Source organism: Arachis stenosperma, chromosome 1, assembly GCF_014773155.1.
Source record: "Arachis stenosperma cultivar V10309 chromosome 1, arast.V10309.gnm1.PFL2, whole genome shotgun sequence".
Taxonomy (NCBI): domain Eukaryota; kingdom Viridiplantae; phylum Streptophyta; class Magnoliopsida; order Fabales; family Fabaceae; genus Arachis; species Arachis stenosperma.
In genome coordinates this window covers 74,225,805-74,245,125 of record NC_080377.1, presented here as the reverse complement: position 1 = coordinate 74,245,125, position 19,321 = coordinate 74,225,805, and the positions used below count along the sequence as shown (strand labels likewise).

General features: G+C 42.5%; 2 protein-coding genes across 2 annotated transcripts; both read left to right on the top strand.

The window, feature by feature from the left end:
* The first annotated feature begins 6,665 nt into the window (after window positions 1–6,665).
* Window positions 6,666–7,148, top strand: LOC130981149 (uncharacterized). Its single transcript, XM_057904773.1, has one exon. It carries the CDS (start codon window positions 6,666–6,668, stop codon window positions 7,146–7,148), a length of 483 nt encoding a protein of 160 aa, XP_057760756.1.
* A 2,558-nt stretch (window positions 7,149–9,706) lies between these two features.
* Window positions 9,707–11,065, top strand: LOC130981130 (uncharacterized). The gene has a single exon (XM_057904755.1). It carries the CDS (start codon window positions 9,707–9,709, stop codon window positions 11,063–11,065), a length of 1,359 nt encoding a protein of 452 aa, XP_057760738.1.
* Window positions 11,066–19,321: the final 8,256 nt, after the last annotated feature.

Here is a 19,321-nt window from a genome sequence, read left to right as displayed (position 1 = left end):
TTCAGGTAAATTCTGACTGAAATTGAGGGATTTGAGCAAAACTCTGAAAAAGGCTGACAAAAGGACTGCTGATGCTGTTGGATTCTGACCTCCCTGCACTCGAAATGGATTTTCTGGAGCTACAGAACTCCAAATGGCGCGCTCTCAACGGCGTTGAAAAGTAGACATCCAGGGCTTTCCAGCAATATATAATAGTCCATACTTTATTCGACGAATGACGACGTAACTTGGCGTTGAACGCCAAGTTCATGCTGCTGTCTGGAGTTAAACGCCAGAAAAACGTCATGATCCGGAGTTGAACGCCCAAAACACGTCATAACTCGGAGTTCAACTCCAAGAGAAGCCTCTGCTCGTGGAATGATCAAGCTCAGCCCAAACATACACCAAGTGGGCCCCGGAAGTGGATTTATGCATCAATTACTTACTCATGTAAACCCTAGTAGCTAGTCTAGTATATATAGGACATTTATCTATTGTATTAGACATCTTTGGTCTCAGTTTTGTTTTATTCTTCATCTTAGGAGATCATTGATCACGTTTTAGGGGGCTGGCCATTCGGCCATGCCTGAACCCTTTGCTTATATATTTTCAACGGTGGAGTTTCTGCACACCATAGATTAAGGGTGTGGAGCTCTGCTGTACCTCAAGTATTAATGAAGTTCTATTTTCTTTTATTCGGTCTCTATCTTATTCTTATTCCAAGATATTCATTCGTACCCAAGAATATGATGAAGGTGATGAGTAAATAACCCTCAGTATCATTCTCACTTATGAACGCGCGTGATTGACAACCACTTCCGTTCTACACGCAACAAGGCTTGAATGTATATCTCTTAGATTCCCCAACAGAATCTTCGTGGTATAAGCTAGATAGATGGCGGCATTTATGAGGATCCGGAAAGTCTAACCTTGTCTGTGGTATTCCGAGTAGGATCCTGGGAATCCGGAAAGTCTAACCTTGTCTGTGGTATTCCGAGTAGGATTCCGGTAATGAATGACTGTGACGTGCTTCAAACTTGCAACCTGCTGGGCGTTAGTGACAGACGCAAAAGAATCAAGGGATTCTATTCCAGTAGGAGCGGGAACCAACCGGTGATTGGCCGTACTGTGACAGAGTGCGTGAGCATTAGCTTTCACTGCGAGGATGGGATGTAGCCATCAACCATGGGTGATGCCTCTAGACTGATTAGCTGTGCGAGTGACAGCCGCATAGGATATTTTCCTGAGAGGATGAAAGTAGCCACAGCTGATGGTGAACCCCTATACACAGCTTGCCATGGAAAGGAGTAAGAAGGATTGAGTAGAAGCAGTAGGAAGGCAGACGTCCTTGGGCCATACAGCACCTCCATTCACTTATCTGAAATTCTCACCAATGAATCTGCATAAGTATTTCTATCCTTTTTATTATTTATTTCTTTTTATCCTCGAACCCATAAATAATGTTTAATTCGCCTGACTGAGATCTACAAGGTGACCATAGCTTGCTTCATACCAACAATCTCTGTGGATTCGACCCTTACTCACGTAAGGTTTATTACTTGGACGACCCAGTACACTTGCTGGTTAGTTGAACGGAGTTGTGAAAATAAACAGTGCCGCAAGAGTATACAAAAGAACATGTGATCACAAATTCGTCCACCACCTATGCCATTCAGATGGAATAGGCATAGCAGGAGACACCCTGATTGAGGAAGACAAGCCCATCACCAAAAGGAGAATGGAGCATGCCAGGGAGCCTACACACAGACCACAGCATGAGCCTGTCCAGCTACCTGCACCTGAGATTCCGGAGATGCCTCGAGGGATGTATTTTTCTCTTCGAGACTATTAGGATCAACTGAACACATCTCTAGAGGAGTTGACTTCTTCTATGGATCAGTTGACAATTGAGCACCAAGATCAAGCTACCATCCTCCATCAGATAAGGGAGGATCAGAGGATCATGAGGGAGGAGCAGCAGAGACATGGGCAAGATATTAAGGAGCTAAAATCCTCCATTGGATTCCCCGAAGGAAGCAGTATCCGCCATCACTAAGGTGGTCATGTTTTATTCTCCCTTTCTCTATGCTATTTCTGTTTTTCTTGTACTTTACTCTATCTGTTTTCTATTCTAGTGCATGATTACATCCAGTATTTCGTCCTTTTTAGTGTCATTTTCTTTATTTTTTTTGGTTATAAGATATCCTATATATCCCTCACCAAGCTTAAAAGAAAAAATTATTTGAAAAAGAAATAGTGAGATACATAAGTTTCGAGTATATCATGAGATATTTCAATTAATTAGATATGGTGGGCTTGCATTTACTCTCTGAATGTACAAATTAACTATGCATATTTGATATTGAGGTTAAGTATATTGGCTCTTGAAGAATAGTGAATTTAGAGAAGTATTATTGATTCTCTGAAAAATAAAATTTATTGATTCTTGAAGCAAGAAAAAGCAACTAAAAGAAAAAGAAAAATAAAAAGCTCAAAAGAAAAAGAAAAAAGCAAGGATCCAAGGCTTTGAGCATCAATGGTTAGGAGGGTCAAAATTGGCCTAAAAAGCTCAAATGTGTTGTTGTCCCTAACTATATGCTTGTATGAAGGTGTGAAGTAAAAAGCTTGATACTGAGCAGTTAAAGTTGTTATCCTAAAGCTAAAGAGTACGCTTAAGAACTCTGGGCACCACTGTCTGGGAATTTAAGTGAAGCTAAATTCGAATCCAAAGAGTTCCCCCAGTTAAGTGCCTGTGGCATTTATGTATCAGGTGTTAATGCTGGAAAACAAAATGCTTAGGGTCACGGCTAGGCTCAAAGGTGCAAAGCACTAAAAGAAGCTGTGTTTAAGAATCAAGAAAATCTAAAAGAAGAGAATCAATAATATCATCCAGATTCTAATTCCAAGGGATGTCAATATTTTTGAACTTAAAAGGAAAGTGAGATGCCAAAACTGTTCAAAAGTAAAGAGATAATAGTCCCATTCAATATTTGGAACTGAGCTTCATCGACAACTCTGAGACCTATTGTATTTTTCTCTTCCAATTTTCCTATCTTGTTTTTGGTTGCTTGAGGATAAGCAATAGTTTAAGTTTGCTGTTATGATGAGTGGATATTTTATACCCTTTTTAGTACCATTTTCTTAGTGTTTTCAGTTACATTTTATCAAGTTTTAGTACATTTTAGTGCAAAATTCACCTTTTGGATGCTACTTTGAGTTTTTGTGTTTTTATTATGATTTCAAGTGACTATTAGGTAAAATTGGCAAGTTTTGGCAAAGTCTGATTCAGAGGCAAAGAAAGGATAGCAGATGCTGTCAAATCCTGACCTCTGTGCATTCCAACGAGCCTATCGTGAGCTAAAAAGGTTCAATTGATGTGCTTTCAATGGAGTTGGAAAGCTAACTTCCAGGGCTTTTCAGCAATATATAATGGTTTATACTTTTCTTTGGAAATGACTGCCCAAAATGGGCATTGAACGACCAACTTACCCCCTTTCTGGCGTTCGACGCCCAAGAAGGACCAAGGCCAACATTGAACACCCAAAACTGGCCAAGGAGTACAAGGCAGTGCACTTACCCCCCTAGTGGGTGCTCAACACCCACTCATCCAAGTTGGACGCCAAGGTCAACCCAAACACTTACCAAGTGGGCCCAAAAGTAGATTTCCGCACTTTTAGCTTATTTTATTTCATTTTGTAATTTTTTAATTATTAGATTAGTACATATTGGAGAAGATCACTCATGTTTAGGATCTTCAATCTTCAGCCTCTCAGAACTTATCACACATTATTTATATACAATATGAGTGACTAAACCTCTTAAGTTAAGGATAGGAGCTCTACTCATTCTTATAGATTAATATCATTATTGTTCTACTTTAATATATCTTTGATTCCATTCTATGATGTATTGCCGTTCTTCATCTTTATGAATCTGGGGTAGAACGAGAGTATGACCCCTTATTCTACATGAGCTCTTGTGAAGCCTTAGCCGGATAGTATTGAGCTACAGCTTGAGAATACATCACAGGTTCCAAGAGAGTATCTAGGCTAATTGGGATACGTGACATGAAATCTTGTTAGTAATGGGTAATTGAGGTCTCTGTAGCGTTAAGGCTAGAATACAGAGTATCATTTCCGATCCAGAAGATCTGACCTTGTCTGTGGCGTTTTGAGTAGGAACACCAGAGATTAAATTGCGCAAGCTTTACCCTCGTTCAGATTGGATGACCATTAGCACCGGCGTGTAATCTGGATCAGAGGAGACTAATGACCACTAGCCCCGGCTTTAATCACTTACAGCCTTACCGTTGAATGAATCACTCATTGTTAAAGTAGTCAGTATGAAGTATTAATCCGGAAGAATAAGCATCTCCAAGGCCTTAACTGATTTCTCCTCATTGTTTCTACATCAATCTCATATTACTTTATTTATTATTCTGTGTATGCGCCTACAACAACAACAATTATCTTTCTATTCGCCTGACTAAGTCCAGCAAGATAACCATTGCTTTCACAATCCAACAATCCTCGTGAGATCGACCCTCACTCACCTGAGGTATTACTTGGACGACCTGGTGTACTTGCCGGTTCAGTTGTGTGAGTTCTAATTTCGCGCACCACCTAGACTCAGTAAAATCACACCAAATTAGCCCCTAAAATGTTCGAAGCCGGGCCGGGCCCGGCCGGGCCATGTGCACCCCTACTTATTGTGTCAAATTAACTTTCTATTATAATAGTACTAACAAATTTTATGTTTATTTTTATATTAGTTTTTTTTTTTATAATTTGAAACTTGATTCTTCGTAAAATGTTAGTGAAGATACACATGTATTTCAAATTTTTATTTTAAATTTTTGGTTATTTTATATTTTTTATTTACGCAAGACCGATTTTATCAGTTCAACCAGTTATTTATCGGTTGAACTAATAGCTTGATTGGTTCGATTCTGATAACTATGATTTCGGGTTGGAGTAGTATGGCGCTTAATTTTTTAGCGCAAAATTATTTTTTTTTTTTTTGAATTTTAAAATCAGGTTTTCAAAAAGTTGACTTCATATTAAGTTGGTTACCTATACCCTAAACCCTATAACAAAAAGAAGTATCTAAATTTAAATAAAAAACATCAAAAATCAATATAAAAGAAATATTCAAAACCTAATAAAAAAACATCCAAAACGTAACGGAAAAAACATCTAAAAACATAATAAAAGAACTTCCAAATCCTAACAAAAAAAATTCTAAAATTTGATGCAATAAAACTCTTTTAATTATGGTAAAAAAGAATACATTACTTTTAAATGTTTAAATGTTAAAAGTTTAAGATGTTTTGCTGGGAATATACAATTAAAAATAAATAAAAACAAACTATTAAAAACGAAAGCATCATTTTAAATCTTTTGTATACCTAAGTTTAAGATGTTTAAATTTTAGAAATTTTAGATATTTTTTTTTGAATGTACATTAAAAAATAAATAAAAATAAATAATAATTTTGAATTTTAGATGTTTCAATTATAGAGCTTTCAAATATTTTTTATGATTTTAAATATTTTATTTTGTTAAATTTTAAATGCTCTTTTTTCTATGAATTTAGATGTTTTTTCGGTTAAGTTTTAGATGTTATTTATTTAAAATATAAAAAATATTTAAAAATAAAAAATATTTAAAACTTTTAAAAAAATAATTTAAAATCTTAAAGAAAAAAATCTAACATTATTAAAAAAAAAATTTTCGCTTCTTGACTCTGAAAAGATGAAAATGACGGTTATCCAAAGTGTTACGGATCCGGCCCACGGACCCCGGACCCATGACCGAACCCGAACCCGGCTTACCGGTTCAACCCATTTCATCTCTCTAGAAGGCCCCGAATCGGCCCTCTAGAGCTCCTAACCAACTTTTGAATTCAAACGCCCCTCTTATCTTAACCAGATAAGATAAAGATAAGATAACCACCATCATCTATAAATAGAGGACCCAAGTCCCTCCAGGTATTCATTGATTCCTCATACCTTACACCTCTTAGATATATTCTGACTTGAGTGTCGGAGTGTCTTTGCAGGTACCTCCCCTCCTCTCCATCCGGACAACCCAACATTTGGCTCGGCCCGTGGGTTCCCGATCCTCCTCCTAGGTTGAATCAGAACAATTCTGTACATTGGCGCCGTCTGTGGGGACCTGCGACGGTCGAACCAGATGGAGGGCATCTTGGACGAAAATCCATCAAGCCAAGACGACTCCAGACCACGTCATCCCACCCCGGAACAACAGGAGGTCATGAACCAAGCCCGGATGGCCAGTACCATCCACCGAACAAACGAGCACATAGTTACAGATCCACAACATCCCGAGAAAGCAAGGGACAAAGCAACACAGATCATTCAAGACCTCTGCCTCCGAGTCCAGGAACTTGAAGGTAAACTCACCGACAGAGGAAAATACGCCAACCAACACGGAAGCCAGGCAACGTCCAAACCATGATCCTATCGTGGAAGGTCGCCAACACGGCAACATGATAGAAGAGATGATCGTAGCACCTCACACAACTACCGGCACGAGAGGTCGCCAGAACGGCGACACAGCAAAAAACACCATCGCAGCGCATCCCAAGATCTGAACCGTCAGCACGATTCAGACGAAGACCCGAGACATCGGCACACCAAGCGCACAAGAAACGACCATGTCAAAATGGGAGCCACGCCCTTCACGGAGAGAATCTTAAGAGCAAAGCTCCCCAGAGGCTTCGACAAACCCACCGATATGAAGTACGACGGAACTAAAGACCCTCAAGAGCACCTAACGGCTTTCGAGGCCAGAATGAACTTAGAAGGAGCATCCGACGCAGTCCGATGCAGAGCCTTCCCGGTGACCCTTGCCGGACCGGCGATCAAATGGTTTAACGCCCTCCCGAACGGATCTATAACCAGCTTCCACGACATCACAAGAAAATTCATGGCCCAATTCACGACCCGAATCACCAAGGCCAAACACGCCATCAGCTTGCTAGGGGTCACACAGAAACAAGAAGAATCTACAAGAAAATACCTCGACTGCTTCAACGACGAATGCCTGACGGTCGACGGGCTCACGGACTCCGTTGCCAGCCTCTGCCTAACCAACGGACTCATGAATGAAGACTTTCGCAAACATCTCACCACCAAACCAGTATGAACCATGCACGAAATCCAGAACGTCGCCAAAGATTACATCAACGACGAGGAGGTCAGCCAGGTCGTCGCTGCCAACAAGCGGCAGCACGTCGCTACCCAACACGGCAACCCGACTCCCCGTCATAACCCACCACCCAAAGAAAACCAACGAGACCCCCTCAAGCCAACCCACCGACCACCAAGAATAGGAAAATTCTCCAATTACACCCCCCTAACAGCACCGATTACTGAGATATACCACCAAATAGCAGATCGGGGCGTCATCCCCAAAGCCCGACAACTCAAGGAAAGAACAGGAGGAAACAAAGCCCTCTACTGCGACTACCACCGAGGTTACGGCCACAAAACAAAGCCCTCTACGCTATCGAACAGGCCATACGAGACGGCAAACTCCCGGAGTTCGCCAAATTCATCAGAGAACCAAGACGCGCCAACATCGACAAGTCACCAGAAAGAGAAGGGCGCAACCCAAGAACCCAAAAGCCGCCCCCCAGGGAAAACCCCGAGGAGGATCCGACCATCATAGTGAACGTCATCACAGGCAAGGACGTACCAAACAAATCAAAGCTATCAATGAAAAAGGACCTCAAGATAATGGCCGTCAGGCACCACGACCCAGTCACCATAGCCGACAGCCCGATAACTTTCTTACCGGAAGACTGCCAACACGGCACGTCGGCTGAAGACGCCCCCTTCGTCATATCGGCTCGAATCGGAACAGGGCTAGTAAGAAGAATACTGGTAGACACTGGCGCCGACTCTAACATCCTCTTCCGAGGAGCCTTCGACAAACTCGGGCTCCGCAACGATAACCTCCAAACACACCGTCACGGCGTCACGGGCCTCGGAGACAACTTCCTCAAACCAGATGGGTCGGTCACCCTTCCCATCACCATAGGAACAAACAATCAGAGAAAGACGATCTTGTCCGAATTCGTAGTCCTAAAAGACTCCACAGCCTATAATGTTATTCTCGGGAGAAAAACGATCAACGACTTCTCCGCAGTCATCTTTACCAAATACCTCCTCATGAAGTTCAGGGCCGACGATGGCACCATCGGAACCATCCACGGAGACCGGGAAGTCGCGGCCGAATGCGACAACAATAGCTTAGCCCTAAGAAAGAAATCCCGGGACGCAGCCGGAATATTCCTTGCCGACCTAGACGCACGACTAGACGGCCAACCTAGACCGGAACCAGAAGGAGACATGGAAAAGCTACAGATAGGGCCAACCAAAGAAGAGTACACTTTCATCAACAGAAACCTCCCATACGATCTCAAAGAAGAACTCTCCCAACTTCTAAAACAAAACAGAGACTTGTTCGCATTTACACCAGCCGATATGCCGGGAATAAGCCCCGACCTTATGTCTCACCATCTGGCAGTGGACCCCCTAGCCAAACCAGTGGCACAAAGAAGACGGAAAATGTCACCAGACCGAGCCGCCGAGGTCCGAAAACAGGTGAAAGCCCTACTCGAAGCCAACTTCATCCGAGAACTCCCTTATACGACATGGCTGTCCAACGTCGTACTAGTAAGAAAATCTAACGGGAAATGGCGAATGTGCGTCGACTACACAGATCTCAACAAAGCATGCCCAAAGGACGCCTTCCCCTTACCGAACATCGATGGTCTAGTAGATGCGGCGTCCGGCCACCGATACCTCAGCTTCATGGACGCATATTCCGGCTACAACCAGATCCCGATGCACCGACCAGACGAAGAAAAGACAGCATTCATCACCCCGGACGGAACCTACTGCTATAGAGTAATGCCCTTCGGCTTAAAAAACGCAGGAGCCACCTACCAGCGACTCGTTAACAAGATATTTCGCAACCTATCCGGAAACAAAATAGAAGTCTACGTTGATGATATGCTCGCCAAAACGGAATCCGGGGAGCAACTAAACGACGACCTCAAGGTAATAATGGACACCCTGCGAAAACACCAAATGCGACTCAACCCAACAAAATGTGCCTTCGGAATGGAAGCAGGAAAATTCCTCGGCTTCATGATCACGCAACGCGGAGTTGAGGCCAACCCAGAAAAATGCCGTGCCGTCCTTGAGATGACAAGTCCCAAAAACCTCAAAGAAATCCAAAAACTCACCGGCCGACTAACCGCATTATCCCGGTTCCTCGGAGCATCGGCCCAAAAGGCAATTCCTTTTTTCAAACTTATGAAAAAAGGAACCCCCTTCAAATGGGAGACAGAATGCGAAGAAGCCTTCCAACACTTCAAAAGGGTTCTAGCGGAGCCTCCAATCCTCGCGAAACCCCAAACAGGGGAAACACTATACCTGTACCTCTCTATAACGGAAGAAACAATCGCCGCAGCACTCGTCCGGGAAAACGAGAAAAAAGAACAAAAACCCATATACTTCATAAGCAAGGTCTTACAGGATACGGAAGCTCGTTATTCACGCCTGGAAAAACTAGCTCTTGCACTCCTCTCGGCTTCCCGACGGCTACGATAATACTTCCAAGCTCACCCCATAACGGTCCGAACCGACCAAGCGGTCAAACAGGTATTACAAAAACCTGACCTAGCAGGAAGAATGCTAGCATGGTCCATCGAGTTATCCCAATTCCAGGTCAGGTTCGAACCCCGAAACGCCATTAAAGCGCAGGCCCTGACCGATTTCATCGCCGAGATGACCCCGATCAAACCCACACCCGAACCGTGGAAACTGCACGTCGACGGCTCATCAAACTCCACTCACGGAGGCGCCGGAATTATACTCGAGAACCAAAACAGGATCATAATTGAACAATCAATACGATACGACTTTCCAGTATCCAATAACCAAGCAGAATACGAAGCCCTTTTGGCAGGGCTAACCCTAGCCCGGGAGGTCGACGCCAAAGTACTCGAAGTAAATACCGACTCCCAAGTGGTCTGTTCCCAAATAAACGGAAGCTACCAAACCCGGGAGCCCTTACTCCAACAATACCTCAGCAAGGTAAATGAATTGAAGGAAGGATTCGAAAACATTACCATACAACACGTCCCCAGGGAACGAAACGCCAGGGCGGACCTGCTTTCCAAACTAGCAAGCACAAAATCGGGACACGGTAACAGATCGCTAATCCAGGAGGTCGTTAGGTCGCCTTCCGTAACGGCAACAATCAGCGTACACCTAACATCCTCAAGCCGGGAGTCCTGGACATACCCAATCCTACAGTACCTCCTTAACGGAACCCTACCAGCAGACCCAAAAGAGGAAAGGCGAATAAAAAGGGAAGCCGCCAACTACACCATCATAGCAGGACAACTATACAAACGCGGATTCTCGCAGCCCCTACTCAAATGTGTCGAACCCGGGAACACGGAATACATACTCCGCGAGATCCACGAAGGCTGCTGCGGTCACCACATCGGAGGAAAAACGCTAGCTCAAAAAATCATCAGGGCTGGCTATTTCTGGCCCACGATCATTCGAGATTCCATACAATTAACAAAAAGCTGCGACAAATGCCAAAAGCACGCTAATATGCACCAAGCTGCCCCGCACCAACTCAGCATTATATCGGCAGAACGGCCATTCGGCAGCTGGGGAATCGACCTCGTCGGGCCCTTCCCCACAGCACCCGGCCAACTCAGATATCTCATCGTCGCCATAGATTACTACACCAAATGGATTGAAGCCGAGCCCCTAGCCTCCATAACAGTGACCCAATGCCGAAAATTCGTCTGGCGACAGATCATTACCCGATTTGGAATCCCCGAAGTCATCATCTCGGACAACGGAACCCAATTCACCGACAAAAAATTCAGAGAACTCCTAGAAGGATTGCACATATCCCATCGCTTCAGCTCGGTAGAACATCCCCAAACAAACGGGCAGGTAGAATCCGCCAACAAAATAATCGTTAAAGGACTCAAGAAACGACTCGACGAAGCCAAGGGACTATAGGCAGAAGAGTTGGGATCAGTCCTATGGTCGTACCGAACAACACCCCAAACGAGCACGGGAGAAACGCCCTTCCGACTAACATACGGCGTGGAAGCAGTCATTCCAGTGGAAATCGGAGACCCCAGCCCCAGGAAAACGGTCGGAGGTAACGACGAAGAAGCAGAACGAGACCTCGTGGACGAAGAAAGAAGCATAGCTCACATCAAAGAGTTAGCACTCAAACAAAGAATTAGCCTAAGGTACAACCACGGCGTCATCCGACGAGAATTTACGGACGACGACCTCGTCCTACGACGAAACGACATCGGTCCCCCGACCCCAGGAGAAGGAAAGCTCGCCCCCAACTGGGAAGGACCATACAGAATCAAGGCCGTAATTGGAAAAGGAGCATATAAACTCGAACGACTAGACGGCAGCGAAATACCAAGAACTTGGAACGCAGCCAACCTGCGAAGATACTACACTTAAATAAGTCACTCTTTAGAAGAATTGGCTAATTAACTGCTTATATATAGACTTGGTTCCTAAACTTTCTCTTTTCGTACTTATATCCTATATTCAAATTTCTGCCCAACCTCCCAACCCACTCCTCCTGCACTTATCCTCCCTCCCAGACTCCCTTCTTCTCTTTCCTGTTTATTTATTTATTATCTTTTTGGTAAAGTCCCGTTTATTGATTTTATTTTTCCTTTTTTTTTTATCAAGGCCAGATGTGAACATAAATCAGCCCAAACAAACAGAGACCTGAAAATCCACCCGACCCCTTTTCTTTACTTAAGCATATTCTAAACAATCATTATATTGGATTGGGTTCTTTATATATAAGACTTTAGTTTAATCAATAATATCGATGGAAAAAAAAGCAAGTCTAAGATATTTATATCCTTAATAGGTAATTAAATTAAATATTTGAATTACTAATATAATAATAACTTATTTTTAATGCACTTATTAGGTAAATATTGTAGTCTAATTAAATTTATATATTTAAATTGATCCGTACCCATAAAATCGGTCCGTCGTTATATCTCGGAAAGACCACGTCTAACAAACAGAATGTAAGATATTATGTCAAAGATCAGGCCATTTAGTTTCATGATAAGAATCCGCGACTAAGTTCGGATACGGGAACAAGAATCTCGGAACCACTAGCGTACCTTTTCATTTTAAATAGCGCTACACACATAGCCTCTGGGCATTCAGAGCTCACTACTTACAATAAGCATTATTCGAATACCTTTCCTGCACTGAAACTAACTTAAGCATCGGAGTCCTTTTTGCAGGTACTCCTCACTGCTCAGACGAGGCTCGCACTGGTGGCACGTTCCTTAGCAAGAAGAGTCGTGCAAGTATCCTTGCAAGAACCTGGTTTCATGTTTCCTTTTCCAAGGTTCCCATGAAACCCATTTTGAATTCAACCTCTTTCCCAAGATGATTGAACACTAGCATGAATAACAAAATTCCTTCTAACAAATCAAAGAGAAGATGAAAAGAAGAAGAAATTCACTATCATTAATCCATCAAGTACAACAAAGCTCCCTGATAAACTGCTATTTTATTATTCATATTGTGTTTAATTGTGTGGTTTTATCAAGTCTTCGCACACTTATTCATATGATTTGCATGTATTTACAATTCCTTCCTAAAAATATTCTATGATTGGAAACTTGCATCCTAGAGACCTTTTAGCTATATATTTTTATTTCCCTTCGTACCATTCGATGTCGTGATCTGTGTGTTAAGTGTTTCATGCTTCATAGGGCAGGAATGGCGTAAGGAATGAAGAGGAAGCGTGCAAAAGTGGAAGGAACACAAAGAATTGAGGAGATGACCAGTGAGAAGTCACGTGGTCGCATGGCTCACGCGACCGCGCGAAATGGAAGAAATCACAGTGATGCGCTCGCGTGCCTGACGCGACCGCGCGGATTGGAAGCTGCACGAACGACGCGAATGCGTGACGTGGTACGAAAAATGCTAAGTGACGCGAACGCGTGGACGACGCAGTCGCATGACGTGCGCGATCTGCAAAATTACAGAAGTCCCAGGCACAAATTCTGGGCCGCATTTCAACCCAGTTTTCGGCCCAGAAATACAGATTAGAGCCAGGAAACATGCAGAGACAACAACAACAATTCATTCCGCATAATTTCAAGTTTTTAGATCTGATTTTACTCCTCCCCTAGGTTTTCTCACTTGAACATTCATAAATTAGGATTTGAAGATTTTTGGCTTTAGCTTTTGAGAAGAGTCTACCTCTGGAACTGGTTTTCATAGTTTGTTATTTACCTTTCATTTACTCTTCCATATTCTCAATTTTTCCAGAGTTGACATTGGATTATTTTCATAGTTTATTAATACAAAACTATTTTTACTTTTAATTAATCTCTTTCATTATTATTTATTATGTCTTCTCTTATTTCTCCCATTGATTTTGTGAAATCTACAATTATGATGATGGAGTAGTCCTCCAGCTTAATTGGGAGTTAATTAAAAGGAGAACCTTGACTTAGAATACTCAAGAGTTCAATTGTAATTGGTTCATTGTTGGTTGGCTTGTTAGTCACTAACTCTAATCCTTCCCAAGGGAGAGGATTAGGACTTGTGAATAGAAGTTGACTTTTAATTTGTCTTTCCTTCATTCGTTGAGGGTTAACTAAATGTAAACAATGACTAATTATCAATTGCTCTTGATAAAATTCTAACAAGGATAGAACTTCCAATTAATCTTCTCCCGGTCAAGATTTTATTTAAATCATATAAATTCTCTAATTTAATTTTCTGTTCATCAAATTCAAAACCCCTTTTGGAAACCTCTGATTGATAAAATAGCACATCTTCCTACAACTCGTTGGGAGACGACCTGGGACTCATACTCCCAGTATTTTATTTCTAAAACTTGTGACAACCCTTTTTTAAATTGACAAGTGGATTTTCGCCGGTTAAGAACTGTACTCGCAACGCCATTTCTCTAATTAATTCTTAATTTGCCAATTTCCGCTCACGTCAATTTTTAGCGCCGTTGCCGGGGAGTTGCAATAGTGTGCTAATTTATTGATTGGAATTTATTTAATTTCATTTTTCTTTTTATTTTGTTACTTTGAGCTGCACATTTCTTTCATTAAATGACGCGTTCACTTCCTGATCCAAGCTTGCCAGTATCTGACCCTGAGATTGAAAGAACTATTTCACGTATAAGGCAAGCTCAGCGTCGGCTAGTCCTCTCCGAGGACGAATCTGAAACGTCATCTAAGGGAGAAACAAGCTCCCCCTATACTGATCCAGTTGATTCACGTGCAGGTGACATGGCAGCATCTAGGAGAGTCACTATCCAGGAGGCTGGAGCCCCTGACTTTACACTGCAGCCATACCAGGCTTGCCACCCAGTAGTGGCTATGGACTTTGAAATAAAGACTGCACTACTCTATGCCCAAGTTTCATGGCTTATGTGCTCAAGAGCCTATCAAGCACCTTAGGGATTTTCAGACAGCTTGTTCTACTATTAAGCATGATGGTACTGACAAAACTTCTATTCTGCTAAAGGCTTTCCCATTCTCTCTTGAGGGGAAGGTAAAAGAGTGGTACTACACTTAACCCGGAGCAACTGTTTCTAACTGGGATATGCTTAGAAGAGAATTTTTGGAGAAATTCTTTCCAGCTGAGGTTACCGATAAACTAAGGAAAGACATCTCCATGATCGTTTAGGACGAATCTGAGACTCTCTATGAATATTGGGAGCGCTTCAATAATCTTCTGGAAGCATGTCCCCACCATATGATTGACAAGATAGTGTTGCTCGGCTACTTTACATAGGGTATGAAATCTCAAGATAAGACCACATTGGAAGGTGCTAGCAATGGGTCTATGAAAAAGTACAAGACTACGGAAGAGGCATGGCAATTGATCAGCGACTTAGCTGAATCTACTAGGAATCACAGGCAGAAACAAGGTCGGTCAAGAGCTGTTGCAGAGGTATCCACTAGCAAAGAGACTGCTACTATAACTTAGAGCTTATGTGAAATGACCAACTTACTGAAGCAGATGCAACTAAGTCAACAATAAGCTCAGCAAGTTCAGCCTTCTCCACCACAGCACAGCCAACAGTTGGTTCCACAAAGAGTATGTGGGATCTGTGCAGATTACAGTCATTATACTGATGAGTGTCCACAACTCCAACCGGAAGACCACATTGTGGCAGCCACCCACAACTTCTATGACCGCCCCAATCAAGGGTACAATCAAGGTGGCGGCTACAACCATGGATGGCAGGATAACCCCAACCAAGGCTGGAGAGATAATTCTAACCAGGGTTGGAGGGACAATCATAACAGAGGAGGCAGAGATAACAATGGAAACCAGAGGTGGAATAACAATAACAACTTCAAGCAGCAGAATTAGAATTAGGCCTACAGAGCACCTCATCTAAGGCAGCCTCAAGCATCTCAGCAGACCCCTCAGATCACTTATCCCTCTTCATCTCCTAATGATGAGTTACTATAATCTATTGATCGGAGACAGCAGGCCATGGAAAACAACCTTACTTCCACTCTAAATGGTCTGAACTCTACCTTGCAAGCCCTTGTCTCACAGATTGGATCACTGAATAACTCTAACAACCAGTCCTCAAGCTCTGATGGACTCCCCTCTCAACCATTACCCAACCCCAAGGGTGGCATCAATGCCATTACCCTGCGATCTGGAACCACACTACAAGAGAGGAATCAAGCCCATCAGAACATGCCCCAGCTGCGGACACGGTTGAGGTAGAGGATGTTGAAGAAGAAAATGAAGCACAAGGCGTGGCTGAAGCAGAAGCAGCCCAACCAAGGAATGCAGAACCCCAGCAAGCTGAAGCTATAAAAGACGCCACACCTATTCCATTTCCACACCTTGCTAAGAAGCTCAGAAAGCAGATGGAACTTGATCCCAAAATGGTAGAGATCTTCAAAAAGATTGAGGTAACTGTTCCCCTTTTTGATGTTATTCAGCAAGTGCCTAAATACGCAAAGTTTCTAAAAGAGTTGTGCATACATAAAGATAAAATTAATGAATTAGAAACAATTCCTTTAGGTAGTTCTATATCTGCTTCAATGGAAAATATACCTGAAAAATGTAGTGACCCAGGCCCATGCATGGTTAACTGTACCATTGGAGGTGTGATATTTTCTGACTGTATGTGTGAGTATTATGCCATTGTCTATATATAATGCTTTAAGGCTCCCTCCCTTAAAAAGGTCGGCAGCTCGTTTTGTGTTAGCAGATAAGAGCATTATCACAGTGGTTGGAATTGCTGAAGATGTATTAGTGAGCATTAAGGGGCTCACGTTTCCCATTGATTTTTACATCCTGGAGATGCCCCAAAATGACTCAGGGAGACCTTCGTCAATCCTGCTTGGTAGACCGTTTTTGAAGACTTCAAAATTCAAGCTGGATGCCTTTTGGGTACCTATTCCTTTGAGGTAGATGGCAGAACAGTGAGCTTCAATCTGGATGAAGCTATGAAGCATCCCCCAGAAGATCACTCCATATTCCAATGTGACATCATTGATGAAATTATAGCTGCAACTCATCAAGAAGAAATGGAAGAGAGTCACATGGAGCAAGATCCAAGTGTGGGGACACCCTCTGAACATACTGAAGATTCATCACCATTTTCACCAGCCCCAAAGAATCCAGAACCAAACCATGAGCGGAAAATGGAATTAAAGCCCCTTCCTCCACACCTCAAATATGCATACCTTGAGGACATGCAGAAGTTTTCGGTTATCATTGCAAGGGAGCTCACTTCCCAATAAGAAGAACAAATACTTAGTGTATTGAGGACGCATAAGAAAGCAATTGGATGGAGCTTGGCGGATATAGTGAAAATCAGCCCTCAAGTTTGTGAACATAGAATATTCTTAGAAGAAGGAGCAAAGCCTGTCCGTCAACCTCAGAGAAGATTGAATTCCACCATCTTAGAAGTTGTCAAGAAGGAAGTAACCAGACTTCTTGAAGCAGATATCATTTACCCCATTTCGGATAGCGAATGGGTCAGCCCAGTACAAGTAGTGCCCAAGAAGTCTGGAGTCACAACAATAAGGAATGAGCAAGGAGAACTTCTGACAACCAGAGTGCAGAACGCATGGAGGGTTTGCATTGACTACAGGCGTCTCAACCAAGCCACTCGCAAGGATCATTATCCCTTGCCATTCATTGATCAGATGCTCGATCGCCTATCAAGTAAATCTCACTACTGCTTTTTAGATGGGTATACAGGTTATTTTCAAATCCATATAGCTCCTGAAGATCAGGAAAAGACTACTTTTACATGTCCTTTTGGGACTTATGCTTATAAAAGAATGCCCTTTGGCTTGTGCAATGCACCAGCTACTTACCAAAGGTGTATGATGAGTCTTTTCTCTGATCTCATTGAGACTTGTATGGAAGTTTTTATGGATGACTTTAGCGTCTATGGTGATTCATTTAACCTTTGCTTGGATAGTTTATCTAAAGTATTGGACAGGTGTGTTAGTTCAAACCTTGTTTTAAATTTTGAAAAGTGTCATTTTATGGTAAAACAAGGTATTGTTCTAGGACATGTTGTTTCTGATACTGGTATCTCTGTAGACCCAGCAAAGGTGGATGTTATTTCTAGTTTACCTTGCCCCTCCTCTGTGAGGGAAGTCCGTTCGTTCCTTGGCCATGCAGGTTTTTACAGGAGATTCATTAAGGACTTCAGTAAGGTAGCACTACCCTTATCCAGACTACTATAGAAAGACATTGAGTTCGAGTTCAGTGAGGATTGCAAGCAAGCGTTTGATAAACTAAAGACCGCCTTGACTCAAGCTCCGATTGTGAGGGGACCAGACTGGAGTCAACCATTTGAAATCATGTGTGACGCATCCAATCATGCAGTAGGAGCAGCACTGGCTCAACATGAAGGTAACAACCTTTTTGTAATTGCTTAAGCATCTAAGACTTTAGATGCTGCTCAATCTAATTACACTACTACTGAAAAAGAGCTTCTAGCTATTGTTTTTGCTCTGGGTAAATTCCGAACCTATTTACTTGGTACTAAAGTAGTAATGTACTCAGACCATGCAGCTCTAAAATATTTATTAGCTAAAAAGGAGTCTAAACCAAGGCTAATACGTTGGATGCTATTGTTGCAAGAATTTGATCTGGAAATTAAAGATAGGAGTGGTAACCAAAATTTAGTGGCTGACCACTTGAGTCGCCTTGAGCACATTAAAGATGACTCCATTCCTATCAATGATAATTTCCCATTTGATAGCTTACAGGCAGTATCTAATGTAGTCCCTTGGTATGCACCTGTAGCTAATTATCTAGTTAGCCATACTTTTTCTCCAAATTTTACTAAGCATCAGAGAGACAAGCTGAAAAGCGAGTCCAAATACTATGTATGGGATGACCCATATCTATGGAGGTGTGGTGCTGACCAGGTAATTAGATGATGTGTACCTCAATCAGAATTTCAGTCCATTTTAGAGGCTTGCCACTCATCTGAGAGTGGATAACATTTTGGCCCTCAACGAACTGCTAGAAAAGTTTTAGACTGCGGATTCTAGTGGCCTACTCTTTTTAAAGATGCTGCTGATCTTTGTAAATCTTGTCCTCCATGCCAAAGGTTTTGGTAATATATCCCAGAGGGATGAAATGCCTCAACAAATTATGCTTTTCTGTGAAATTTTTTATGTTTGGGGTATTGACTTCATGGGTCCATTTCCAAATTCTAATGGCCACCTTTATATACTGTTAGCTGTAGATTATGTTTCAAAATGGGTGGAAGCAATTCCTACCCGTATTGATGATGCTAACACCGTTGTTTCCTTTGTTAGAAACCATATTATTTGTCGCTTTGGATCACCACGAGCAATCGTGAGCGATCAAGGCACTCACTTTTATAACAGGAGACTAACAGGTTAACTAAAGAGGCATGGAATAATTCATAAAGTATCAACAACCTATCACCCCCAGACTAATAGGCAAGCTGAGGTGTCTAACAGGGAGATAAAGCGCATATTGCAAAAGGTAGTCAAGCCTCATAGAAAGGACTGGAGCACAGGCTCCAAGATGCACTTTGGGCATATCGGACAGCATACAAGACACCGATTGGGATGAGACCTTTCCGCTTGGTTTATGGAAAGGCCTGTCATCTCCCAGTTGAGTTAGAACACAAGGCCTTTTAGGCGGTAAAGGAATGCAACATGGACTATGAGAGAGCCAGAGCTGAACGGAAGTTGCAACTGCAAGAAT

Bases quoted from the DNA above. Each gene is read 5' to 3' on its own strand.
- LOC130981149 (XM_057904773.1), top strand. From the start codon at position 6,666: ATGGGAGCCACGCCCTTCACGGAGAGAATCTTAAGAGCAAAGCTCCCC.
- LOC130981130 (XM_057904755.1), top strand. From the start codon at position 9,707: ATGCTAGCATGGTCCATCGAGTTATCCCAATTCCAGGTCAGGTTCGAA.